Source organism: Montipora foliosa, chromosome 13 (assembly GCF_036669935.1).
Source record: "Montipora foliosa isolate CH-2021 chromosome 13, ASM3666993v2, whole genome shotgun sequence".
NCBI lineage: Eukaryota > Metazoa > Cnidaria > Anthozoa > Scleractinia > Acroporidae > Montipora > Montipora foliosa.
The window spans coordinates 31,665,457-31,677,956 of record NC_090881.1 but is presented as its reverse complement, the minus strand read 5'-3'; the positions used below and the strand labels follow the sequence as shown (position 1 = coordinate 31,677,956).

At 41.3% G+C, this 12,500-nt stretch overlaps 1 protein-coding gene and 1 long non-coding RNA gene across 2 annotated transcripts in view; one reads left to right on the top strand and one right to left on the bottom strand.

Moving 5' to 3' along the window:
* LOC137983612 (uncharacterized) overlaps positions 1-12,500 on the bottom strand; it is an 85,799-nt gene that overhangs the window by 59,965 nt on the left and 13,334 nt on the right. The window contains exons 14-22 of the mRNA XM_068830760.1: positions 10,267-11,091; positions 8,534-8,842; positions 7,660-7,989; positions 7,109-7,556; positions 5,062-5,696; positions 4,330-4,486; positions 3,569-3,789; positions 1,560-2,438; positions 506-1,086 (exon numbers count right to left, since the gene is read on the bottom strand). Of these exons, the coding sequence (XP_068686861.1) occupies positions 506-1,086; positions 1,560-2,438; positions 3,569-3,789; positions 4,330-4,486; positions 5,062-5,696; positions 7,109-7,556; positions 7,660-7,989; positions 8,534-8,842; positions 10,267-11,091 (4,385 nt within the window). The remainder of the gene's footprint in view (positions 1-505; positions 1,087-1,559; positions 2,439-3,568; positions 3,790-4,329; positions 4,487-5,061; positions 5,697-7,108; positions 7,557-7,659; positions 7,990-8,533; positions 8,843-10,266; positions 11,092-12,500) is intronic.
* LOC137983613 (uncharacterized) overlaps positions 10,232-12,500 on the top strand; it is a 9,614-nt gene continuing 7,345 nt past the window's right edge. Inside the window, exons 1-2 of the long non-coding RNA XR_011118965.1 lie at positions 10,232-10,300; positions 10,702-10,812. This is a non-coding gene — a long non-coding RNA (uncharacterized lncRNA). The remainder of the gene's footprint in view (positions 10,301-10,701; positions 10,813-12,500) is intronic.

Sequence of the window (12,500 nt, the reverse complement as noted above, 5' to 3'; positions counted from 1 at the left end):
AGACTAGTGCACGACTGATAAAAACAACGCCAACATAAGTCGTGCAGTAGTCTACTTGACTTTCCTAAATATTTTTAATCAATTTTGACTAATCACGATCTTCTCTTATCCAACGCTGTGCAAGACTTATCGTCCACGGTTTCTGCAAAGGTTTTCAAACCTCAACTTCACTAACGCTCGAAGTAATGCGTGACATATTACAGTCGCGTTACCTGCGCAGTTACGTTGCGCACAAACAATTAGCGCGAACGTCCTTAAACTCTTTAATTCATCAATAACAAAGGAAAATTGCAAAACTTTAAGTATGTAATGCGGTACTCAACAACCAAATATGTTTGCAACACTTTCACTTGAACCGCCAAATAAGAACTGAGTTTAGAGTTCTTTGAGGCTTAAAACATTCATTTGGCTTTCATGGAACTGGAGTGTTTACCACTCGATAGAAAGTCTAAGAGTTATCAGCAACAGAAAAGTATTTGGTTTCTACCCATGTAAATCAACTTACTTTACAAAATGCTTGATTTGTAGCATCCTGATATGTTCCACTTTCACATCGCTGAGGTTCCTTGGAGCCCAAAGGACAGAAATGGTCAAGGATGCACTCAAGACCATTGGGATTGCGCACTATTTGCCCAGGTGGACAGTAATAGCCTGCATCACATTTATTGGTTGGCTCGGTGTTTCCAAACCCCTCACAGTAGGAGCCACTTGTGCAGTTAGCGCAGTCTTCCTTCTTTTCATTTTGAGTAGCATTTGAATATGTCCCCGGTGGACAAGGTGTTGGTGAAGCGCTTGCAGACGGGCAATATGAGCCTGCTGGACACTCATCTCCAGTGATCCCATCAGTGGGTCTGTCTGTTTTAGAACCATTGCGACAAAAGAATCCAGCAGCGCAATCTCCCGATGGTTCTGCCAGTGCGTCACTTCCACAGAATGTTCTCTCGGGGCATATGAGTGGTTGAGAGCTTCCCTTTGGACAATAGGTACCATTTAGGCATTTTCCTCCTTTTTCCCCTGGCCTTGCTGCAGTTGTTCCTCCACTGCAGAAGTACCCCGCATCACACAGATCAGTCACATTGGATTGCCCTTAAGTGCAAACGTTAATGGTGAGTATCAAATATTAAAACATTCACAAATTTCAACAATTCTCTACAAAACATAATAATAAACCAGTAAAACTGAAATAGAAAAAAGCTCTCCTTTTAGCCCTTTACATGATCAACCTCAAAAGGAAATATTCCGCAAATTTCTGGAAATAACACGTTCTTCTTCTTAGTTTAACGCTTATTCAATCTAGAATAAGAATAGTCTCTGTGTCGAGATACATTGATTTATTCATGTTTTTCAGAGGACATATCCAATTTATTGGGAGTTTTTAACCTCTTGGTTGCCATGTTCCATTCTATCAACTACAGAGCCATCAGAGAGGATCTCAGCATTCCTATCTTTCCCTTTGTTCCTAATTTGACGCACTGTACGTGATTGTATAGTATTAATACTCTGGAATCAGTCTCAATCCTTTTATGGGGTATTTGGGTACTGCAAACAAAGAAACTGACCTTGCTTATCACAGTAATAACCAGCAGTGCAAGCCACACAATCATCGAGAGAAGATCTGCCAGTCAAACTGTTAAACCTTCCTACAGGGCATTCATTATTGTTGGCATAAGGCGTCCTGAGAGGACAGTAATAGCCTACTGGACATTCCAACGGAGTAGTGGTATTACCACTGCAGTAAAAACCCGCTGGACAGTTCTTACAACTTGCTTGACCACTTGCATTGTTGTACTCTCCGGGGTCACATGGTTGTGGCAATGATGACCCTGATGGACATTGAAAGCCTGGAGGACATATGCCACCAAAAGAAGCATTAGGCCTTGAAGTTGGGGAACCCTCAAGGCAGAAGTATCCTGGATCACATGGGCCAGTCACCTTAGATTGATGCCCAACTTTACAGAAACTGCCGGCAGTGCACTGTGTGCATTCTGCCACCGATCTTAGTTTGCCAACACTTCCAGGTGCAAAAGTTCCAGGTGGACAGGGTGTTTCTGCTGAGACCCCTCGTTCACAATAAAAACCTCCTTCGGGGCATTCACCAAACCATGGTGGGTCATTAACATTATCATCTTGAGGTGTCGCTTTTTTGGCTCCTTTCAAACAGAAGTAACCTGGGTCACATTGACCAGTAACAGTTATTAAGGCAGGAGTTTCACAGTAGTGGCCTGCTAAACAGTATGTGCATTCACTTTCTGCTCGAAGCCCAGTTCTGTTGCCAAATGTACCAACAGGACAGGCTTTCTTTTGTCCATCATTTAATGATCCTTCGAGACAGTAGTAACCCTGAGGACAGGGTGGAGGGTTAATTGTTCCAACCAAGCATTCTGTTCCTGCACTACACACATCACAAGTTGCCTTTCCTTCTATAGCTGCATGAAGACCTGAAATAGCAAAGAACACAAATGACTTCCACTTCACCCTTTGGTGATGTAGTTAAAAACTAGATTCAAGAGAAAATGATTTCAATCTAGCTGAGTCTCATTTCCCTTGTCACTTGCATCAGAAGAAACCTATGTCCAGAACTGCAAATACAGTCTGTAATTAGATGCAAGCCTGTTTTGATATCTAGCATGAAAACCTTAAACTTAGTGTTCTGGCCTTGGTTGTTCAAAAGGGTGGATAGCCCTACCCAGTGGATAAATCACTACCCAGCGGATAAACACTAGCAAAACCAATTGAGTTATCCAGTGAATAATGATCTATTCGGCAGATAGTGCTATCCACCCTTCAAACAATTGGTGCCTGTTTCCAACAACCAAACTCACAAACATAAACATTTCACCCTGTAATAAAGTAAAACTGTCAATCAATTTTTTGAGATGTTGTGGGGGTCTTAGGTCTTAGTTTCTGAAATTTTGCAGGGGTCATTGGTCTTAGATCTTTGCTGGTTTCTGGTTGCTGTTTTTTAGACACCCATTTACTGGAATACTGTCCAGTGGATGTTTTACCAACCTCGTTCCCAGGGTCTCTCGAGCGAGGAGAGACCCTGGTAGGGTCTGGTCACGTGCTTCCGTGACAATTGAAAACACTAGGGAGGGGTGCTCTCTAAACAAGGAATTTGTCGCGTTGAGCTTTGTCGAATTGAAACACAGTTCCTCCAAACACAGCGTTGGCTAAGGTGAGCAATTCTTCAGTGGCCTTCTTGAACAGATTTTTACAATGTAAAACGTCTTTGACTGAACCGCACAATCTACAGCAACTTATCACAGACGATGTATATGTTTTCTTCGGCGTTTGCAAACTATTATCGCCGGACATATCCGCAGAAGAACATATGTTCACATACCGCAGCACGAGAAACTTGGTTTGTTTTGGTGACAACACATTCCGCACTCCCGTAGTCTCAGTATAGACAAAATTCTCACTAAGCTGCCCCTTCCTTCATTGGATAAATTGTCATCTCCCAGATTCTGGGAGACACGTGACCAGACCAGACCCTACCAGGGTCTCTCCTCCTTGCTCGCCCCAGGCGTTAAGATGAGAGACCCTGGGAACAAGGTTGATGTTTTACCTGGGCCGCATTCTTGTGGTTGCTTTCCTGCTTCGCAAAAGTGTCCCTTTGGACAGATGCCTCCTGTTGAGTCATTGTTGGGCTTTGGCAAATTGGCTCCTCGCAGACAAAAATAGCCAGGATCACAGACATCAGAAAAGCCGGTCCTTCCTGTTCCATTGCAGTAATGGCCAAGATCACAAAGTTTGCAATCGCTTACAGATTCACCACTATTCTCTTGGCTATAAAAGAAAATGGAGAGGTGTTCATTTGAGTTCCCTAGAGCCAAAACCATTCAACCACAATACTGTGACTTGGACTACTCTTAACATACATGTAAAGCAAGACCCATGCAAAGGTCTTTGTCTCCCATTCATAATCTGCTGTATTGAAGAAACTTTAAAACGTTCTGTGTGTGCATGCCAATTTTAAACTTAAGCTTTAGTAAGTTCTATCCAATAAAAGTTGAAAAAAGAGCACAATATTACTCTGCAACCATAGTGCCTGGCAGGTGGAAAATCCACCAAGCAAAATGCTGAAAACATTAATGTCAAGTTAATAATTAACTAAATTAATAATCTGAGGAGTCAGGCTTATCAAGTGGTTAGGAGTTGTGCTGGTGCTGGGCAAAATTAACCTCTGAGAAATTTTTTTCTGGTTCAACTGCCTCTTGTCAGCTGTGATTAAATCTTCAATGCTTTAACTTCACTTTAAATTTAGGTTTCAGAGAATTTATTTTTTTTCTCTACATTGGATAACACTTTCTTACTAATCAGCCTTACCGGTATGTTCCCTCTGGACATGGTATTTCACGAGTAGTTCCAGCTGGACAGTAATGTCCTTCAATGCACACCCTGCCCCACTCCAACACACCTTCCTCAAATGTTGGAGTTGGTCTTGTTGCATTCTCCCAGCAAATGTACCCTGCAGCACAATCCCCTGAATAACAGAAAAAACAACATGGTGACCTTTTTGGCCATCTCAAATGTTGACAATTCTGTGGAGTTCGCAATCACTGTATTGGTGCTGGGATGGTGCTGTGATGAGAGAACTCGCCTCCCATCAATGTGGCTCGGGTTCAATTCCCAGATTCAACGTCATATGTGGGTTGAGTTTGATGGTTCTCTTCTCTGCACCGAGAGGTTTTCCTCTCTCCTCAAAAACCAACATTTGATTTGATTTGTGATAATAATATTGTTTATTTCAGTTTACAGTGTCCTCAATTAGTGCTCCAGTGCTAGAAGACTAGACACTTAAATTAAGTTCCTTTCCTTTCCTTTATTGCATTTTCTGTCATACACACCTGTATACTTGTGTCCCATGATTCCCATTGTACACTAGTTGTATCTATTAAAATAGCTAGTTATATGCTCAAACTTTGCATATCTGAGAAAATAATCTGTTCTGGCCCTTACATAAGAATCCCTTTTTATAGGAAGTTGGCACCACAAGATACAGTGTGTGCAGGTGAACACAAAAACCCAAATGGGATTTATCTTAATTTGAATAAATACCTGTGGGAACCGCTTGTGCTGTTGGATTACAGAATTTCCCTCTTGGACAAGATAAGCAGCTTGAGTTATAAGCTTGCTTGGTGTGATTATTAAATGTCCCTGCTGGACATGCAAACTGTCTGTCAGAGCCAGGAGGACAGTAAAAACCCCTTTCACACTCAATTTGGTTGGTCATGTTCTTTGTGGGACAATAATATCCGCCAACACATGGGACACAGCTATTTTTTCTGTCATGAGGTTGATAGGTTCCTGGCAAACAGGGCTGAGGCTCTGAAGATCCTGCACGAGTAAAATGACCGGCAGGGGTAGCTGTAAGATTTGGGGACGTGGATCCCTCAGGGCAATAATACCCAGCATAACATGGTCCCTCTGGGGCTGTCAGTTGCTTCCTTGAACAATAGTATCCCGGATCACAAGGCTGACAATCCTGATCACTTGTTCCCCCGGTGCTCTTACTGTATGTCCCAGGCGAGCAAGAATCAAACTCAAAGGAGCCTGTGACACAGAATGTCCCTTCTGGACATGGCTGGCCGGTGACACCATCATTTGGTGTTCCTGTGTATGCTCCACCAAAGCACACATAGCCTGGGTCACACTGGGCTCTGGGAATGGAAAGACCTTGGGCATCACAGTACCTGTTTGGACAAACAGCTGGAAATTACTCAAGGCAAAACAACTCAGGTGCCAAGGAATGATACTTTTAATGCAGCCACATTTTTGGGCAGAAGGAAGACAGCAAAGTGATAAATGGTAGAGAGGATGTTATAGGTATTAAAATTGACACTAATATTGTCATTAGGGAGTTTTACCAACACCAGTTGCAACACCAATCAAAACATTACAAGAACCAAACCTTTGCCCAGCAATCATAGCTCTTTTGTGAATATTCTGGATATTGTGATAGTTATTTTCTGAATAATTATTGTGGGTTTCAGGAATGATATGGAACTTGGTTTTACTTTACTTCATTGGTGATGTTACCATTGTTGTGGACTTAGTCTCCTATTGTATTTATCAACTGCCTTGCAGTTGGAAATATCATATTAAATGAGTTGTATTTTCCACTGGCCGAGGAATGAAAGAAGTGGAAAATATTATCTAACACACCTCTGGGGTCTGGCCCGAGGGACCTTAGTCAAGTTTTCAGTGCTTTCGTCAGTTGGTTTTTTGCTGTTCGCAGTTGTTGACTAAATTTCAGAGCCCCAGTTCCCACCAAGCGCTCAATTGATTAGAGATCTTCTAAGTATCAGTCGGAGGTTTTTTACTGAGGTTGTACTCAGTTTGTATTGTATAACATATTAGGTTGTGCTTGGTTGTGAAATAAAATAGTCAGTTGGCTGCAGTCAGCTTGACGATAGCTCCCAGAGTTGAGTGAGAAATAAGTTTTACCACCCAGGCCCGGGTTACTCAAAGCATGGTTAGCGCTAACCAGAGTTAATGGAAACCTATGGGTGTTGATACCTCTTTAACCCTTTGACGTCCAAACTGGCCTAAACCAGCAAGACTTACTATTTTACTCTGTCTAACGCCAGACGATTTTACTCATCAATGGGGAACCCCTGGGAGTCAATGGGTTAATAACCAACAGCTAGCACAAACCAGGCTTCGAGCAACCCGCCCCAGGTGGTGATGGTCACAGAGTGAAGCCCTGATTGGTAGTGTCCCCTTTACAAGGAAAGACCACAACACCCTCGAGCTAATGGTGCCCTAACTTGTTGTGACTTAAAGTTGTGGGTTCTTTATTGCAAGATGAAACAAATAGTCTCATTATCCCACAAAAATCGAGAGTCTGACCAATTTCTCTTCATTTATTTTATGACCCTGAGTGTTGGTCTGGCCAGTGTTCCACGCAGCAACCTCTGGCATGATAGTCTCATAATCAACCAAGTTAATAAACCAGGAAGGAAAGTGTTGACCTTCACAAAACCTTAAATTTATGTGGTAATTTCACACTGATGCTTTAAACAGGATGGTAAAGAAAAATGTAATAAAATGCATGCTGCATTTTCGCCTTGATGATGTTGCCATTTCCAGCAGAGAAACTTACCACCCAGGAGTGCACTGTGTGCAATCCTCAATAAAGTAGGATCCACTGTTGTTTTTGAATGTTCCAATTGGGCATGGCTGAGGGTCACCTGAGCCAGGAGGACAGTAGTGGCCAGTTGAACAAATTGTGGGTGTCTCAGAACCAGTTGGACAGAAGCTTCCAACGATGCATTCTCTGCAATCTTCTACAAAACGTCCTCCAGACTCATTACGAAAGGTTCCTTTGGGACAGGGCACCTGTTTGGGTCCATAAGAACCAATGCGCAGGCTAGAGACACCATCGGTTATGTTTGTTGGACAATAAAAACCAGGACTACAGTCTTCAGTTTCAAGTTTGGACTTTTCTAAGCAGTACTTCCCAGCAGTACACATGGAGCAATTATATACACTTTCACCATTTGTGTATGGATTAAATGTTCCAACTGGACATGGAATTTCTCTAGGAGTTCCTGCAAAACCAGAAAAAGAAAATCCTCATCTCCATGCCCAGGAGCTCTGACTAAGTAATTAAAGTAAACTTGTAATTTCAAAGAGTAAATCATTACTACAAACCTTCTGGGCAGTAATGTGCTTCGCGGCAATCTTTGGCTGCACTGACACTCTTCAGACCAGTTTCACAATACTTTCCTGCTGGACACAACTTGGTAGTATTCATAGCAGTTTCTGTTGTTGCTTCATCATCACAATATCGGCCTGCTAAACATGTCTGACATACTGATTGCCCCAAATTTGTGTACTTTCCTTTGCCACAAGGCTCTGGTAGTATTGTACCATTCAGACAGAAGTGTCCAGCCAAACAGTCTAAACAGGCCCCTTTATTACCTGCTGGGTTCCCATCAACTTCACCACTTGATGAATTGAAGCCAAATGGCATGTAAGTTCCTGAAACAAGGAACAATCATGTGACTTTTAAGGAACAAAGGGCCACTCAGCCAAACAAATATTACAGCGTGTAAGACTAGGTTTAATAGTTATCCAACACAACCAGCCCAGCAAAATATTTTGTCACCACCACGTCTTTTCTATGGCAATTATCGCGCATGTACCGTATATCTTATTCAAATTTATAAAAAAAATGACACTTTACATGTGACAAAAGTGGTTGGCCCGACCTGGAGGTATGCGAGTAAATTGTACCATTTTAATTGTTTTAATCACTTAAGGGGGGAAGGGGGAGGAGGAGTCTACGAAAAAGGGATACAACATGTCATAGAATTTATCCCAAAGAAAACTCTGTTTTGTTAACAGAAACAAATTATACCGGTATCTTTTTGCCAATCAGTCGGAGTAGCCAGCCATGATAAGTCAAAAGGGCTGTAATGTAATGTAGGATAAATGCTGTAAGATATGCCTGAAACCTAACTGTATGCAACTAACGCTAAAGCCCTTAAAAAGAGTTGAACCTTGTGGCCGTGACCATACCCACCTATAGGACACGGTGAGGGCTGCACAGACCCTTTTTCACAGAAGTGGCCCTGAGTACAGTTGAGACATTGGTCTTGTCGCCACTTTCCAAACTCTGGATTATAAGTACGATTGGGGCAAGGAAACTGCTCAGCCACACGAGTGCCTTCTGGACAGTAAAACCCAGGTGGACAGGCACCTCGTGGTGCTGCCTCTCCACCGGGACAGTATTTCCCTTCATCACAAATGTCACATTGTGAGGCATCAAACAGGTCAGTCCTGTTAGAGTATGTACCAGGAAGACAAGGAAATTTGGTCGCTGAACCAGTTCCTGAGGGAACAAAGGAAACTGTTTTTATACACCTGTAGTGATTGTGTAATTTGTGCAGTGTCATTGCACAGTTGTTAAGTGATAGAGACACTAATATAAGCAGGAGGATCTGAATGGGTGATTTCAATGGCTTGCACATGGGTTCTATACAGATATCAAATAACAAAATATGGTATTTATCAATTATAGTTAATGTATTGAAACAGATTTTTAAATCGCAGTCAGAGCAACTAAAATGCATAAAAATCTACAAGATATCAATAAAAACTAATTAAATGTGAGTTATCAAAAGGAGAGATCATAAGAATATACACATGTAGATATGTATAATATACATATGAGAATATGAAAAACGTCTTTTTCTTTTCCTCTATGCTATGCGTTTCATCGCGGCTGTGGCTCATCACACATACACTGAAGAAAAGTAAAGCCTCTATAGGTTTCAGTCACAACAAAAGAAATACACTGCACATAGCTGTATACATGTAGAATCCAAAGGAGTTTTAAAGGGGCTTTGTCACTCTCTTTTAGCATTGTTTGAAAACCCAAAATATGTCTTGTCATCAACTGAATTTTTAAAAAAATTAGAGTATTCAATGTACTCTCTCTGAATAACAAAGCCAAAATTTAATAATGATATTAGTGTTCTATTCAAATACCCTCAATCACACTCCAAAATGCAGGAAATGCATTCTAAGAGGCCCAAATTTCAAAATGTGCCACAGGGAGGATGCCCCCGTACCACCCTACAAAGCTTGTGCCTTCAGCCCTTGAAAAATGCTTTCAGTGTCACAGTGTTATCCATTCTCAGCCTTCTCCTCAGATTTTGCTGCTTACTAAAATTCCTCTTGAAAGTTACCCTGTAAATAATATCAAGGGTATGATCTACCAGCATCTGTGATCAACAATGCATGTTTCTGGATATGTTGTCAGTATTCCATGATAACAAAAATACAGTTACATGTATTACCACTGTGTAATTTATAAGTTACAGAAGAATGATCAGGGTAACAATTGAAAAGTGTTGGTATATACGGCATAATGAATGTGACCGTTTCTCAGGTGACTATCACCGTGATGAATTACTGAGTGACGAATTTAACAACTCTAAATCATTAGATACTGTTTCAAAGTATGGCCATTCAAATTAAAACTTGTAGTAATGGCATTCTACAGAGCAAGGGTGGTGACATTTGTGTGTACTGTAAGTCATTAATGGCCCTTCAGTTGTGCTTGTAATTCTGATAGTCAGTCCCCATCCAAATGAGCAAGTTAAAAACAGTCTCATTAATATTGTTTTAAGAGCAGGGAAACAATAATTTACAGTCTGCAAATTGCAATGATTGAAATAATAAATTGTATTTCTTGATCAATATTAGGAAGAATTTTGAACAAAGAATATGGGATTATCTGCAGCCACTCACCTTCTGGACAGTAATGCCCAGGGAGACAATCAGTGTAAGTGTTGTTGTTGTTGATGCCAGTTCCCCAGCCACAAATCTTTCCTCTTGGGCAAATTAGGCATTCATGTGGAAGAGTCAAACCTGCTCTGTCACCATACGTTCCAGGAGGGCAAGGGAACTGATGCCCAGCTATAGTGCCATTTGGGCAATAATAACCTTCATAGCATAACTCGGTGGCATTCACTTGTCCTGACTGAGGACAGAAAAAACCTGCTGTGCAGGGGATACAGTTCAACAGAAATCCCACTTTCCAGTTTGGGTTGTATGTACCTGGTGGGCATGGTATAGGCGTGACTGTGGGTTCTGTTAGTGAGCCATCTGGACAATAAGAGCCAGGCGGACAAGCCTTGCATTCTGTGTAATTTTTAAGACCAAATTCATCATTGTAATATCCAGCATGGCAAGCGAATTGAGTTCTTGAACCTGTGCCATTGGGGCAATAGTAACCAGGCGGACACAGGCTTGGCTGAGTGGAACCAGCCACACAATAACTACCAGCAGTACAAGGTAAGCAAGCCAGTGATTCTGATGACTGGTTGACGTTAGGGTTGTAAGTCCCTGCAGGGCACGGAAATTGGTTGGGAAATTTCGTCCCCAGTGGACAATAATGACCTGTTGGACAAATATTTGGTGTATAATCCACTGTGCCACTGTTCTGACAAAAATAACCCAATGGACAAGCCTTACAGGCTTCCTGGGATTGTGAACCATTAAAGGGATTGTATGTCCCAGGTGGGCAAGGAAAAAGAGTTCTTCCATCACACCAACCGCCTTCAGAACAAACATCTGAAAGACAAAAAAAAAGATTCAGGTAATGTCCCGTAATTTTACACCTGGTCATTTGATTAAGTCATATTGTAGCTATTTATAATGTACATGTTTAAGTTTAGAAGCCCAATCGAATGTAAACTCATTTTATTGATAAATGTTTATGACAGCACAAATATGAATCCGTCGTCAAAAAAATAGTAGCAAGCAAAAAGGTCCTAAAACATGTGATCTGCTTGCCCCAAGCACATGATGTCCTAATCTCACAAGAAACATGTAAACAACAACTTAACAGATGATATAGTGTAAGTTCATTAAAACTTCCATTTGTATTTCTTAACAGTACAATTCTCAGTTGATTTGGCTGATCAATTTTTCAACTTGCATCAAACCAGTTGAAAAGGTCGAAGTAGTATGAATAACTGTCATGGGCTTGATCAAGTCGGTTGCTTAGCTTCAGATTTTTATTACAGAATTCTTGAAGTTTCAAGTTCAATTTATTTTGCACTATTTACTAAACTTTTACTAAAAAAAGGGCATCAGAAAATACATTAATTTTTATAAGGTTTCTCATTTATACATGCATAGCAGCCGAAGAAGCAAAAGCTTTCTTAAGTTGGCAAGTAATTATGAAGAGAATAAATGAGGGAGCATTATGATCAGAGATGGGGAAAAAAAAGCATAAAAAGCATGAGTAAGGAGATTAATGCCCAAGTCGCCAGCCGAGGGTAGGTGCCCAAGAAGCCTGGGGGCTGCAACCGCAGTCACATACCCAAGGCGCTAAAACACCCGAATGGCCTGCCCAACCGGCAACCAAGCCACAAGCCCCCCGCGCCAGGCCCTCCTCAGGCACCCATCACACTTGAGCCAGATAGCTCAGTGGAAACAAAAAATAAATAAATAAATAAAGAAAGAAAATACAAAAAAAACAAAAACAAAACCAAAAACAAAAAAGAATACAAAAAAAAGGGAGGATAGGGAGGGAACGCCGACAAACACTAAACTCCCAATTCGACTCACAACGCCATGCCAACAGAGCAGCAAACACATGGGACAACAACGCATGGAACTAACCAGGAATCCTGCTGGACAAAGTCAGCCCCAGGGCTCCCCCAACCTTAAGACTGCTGCAAACGATACAGAACCCCTCAAACGCTAACAAATGCTACTGACCAGACTAGCTCCTGGTCATAAACCATGTAACTATAACAAACGTTACAGAACGCACCAAAACGCTCAACAAACGCTAACAGACGGCCAAGACACTGACAACCGCCTGCAAAACACTATTGACCAGACTAGCTCCTAGTCGTTAACTATGTTAAATTTCATTTAACTATATTTAATACAATAATAATAAGATAGATGTACAGATTGTATGATGATTTACCACTGTAATTTAATTTAATAATTATTATTTAACTTAA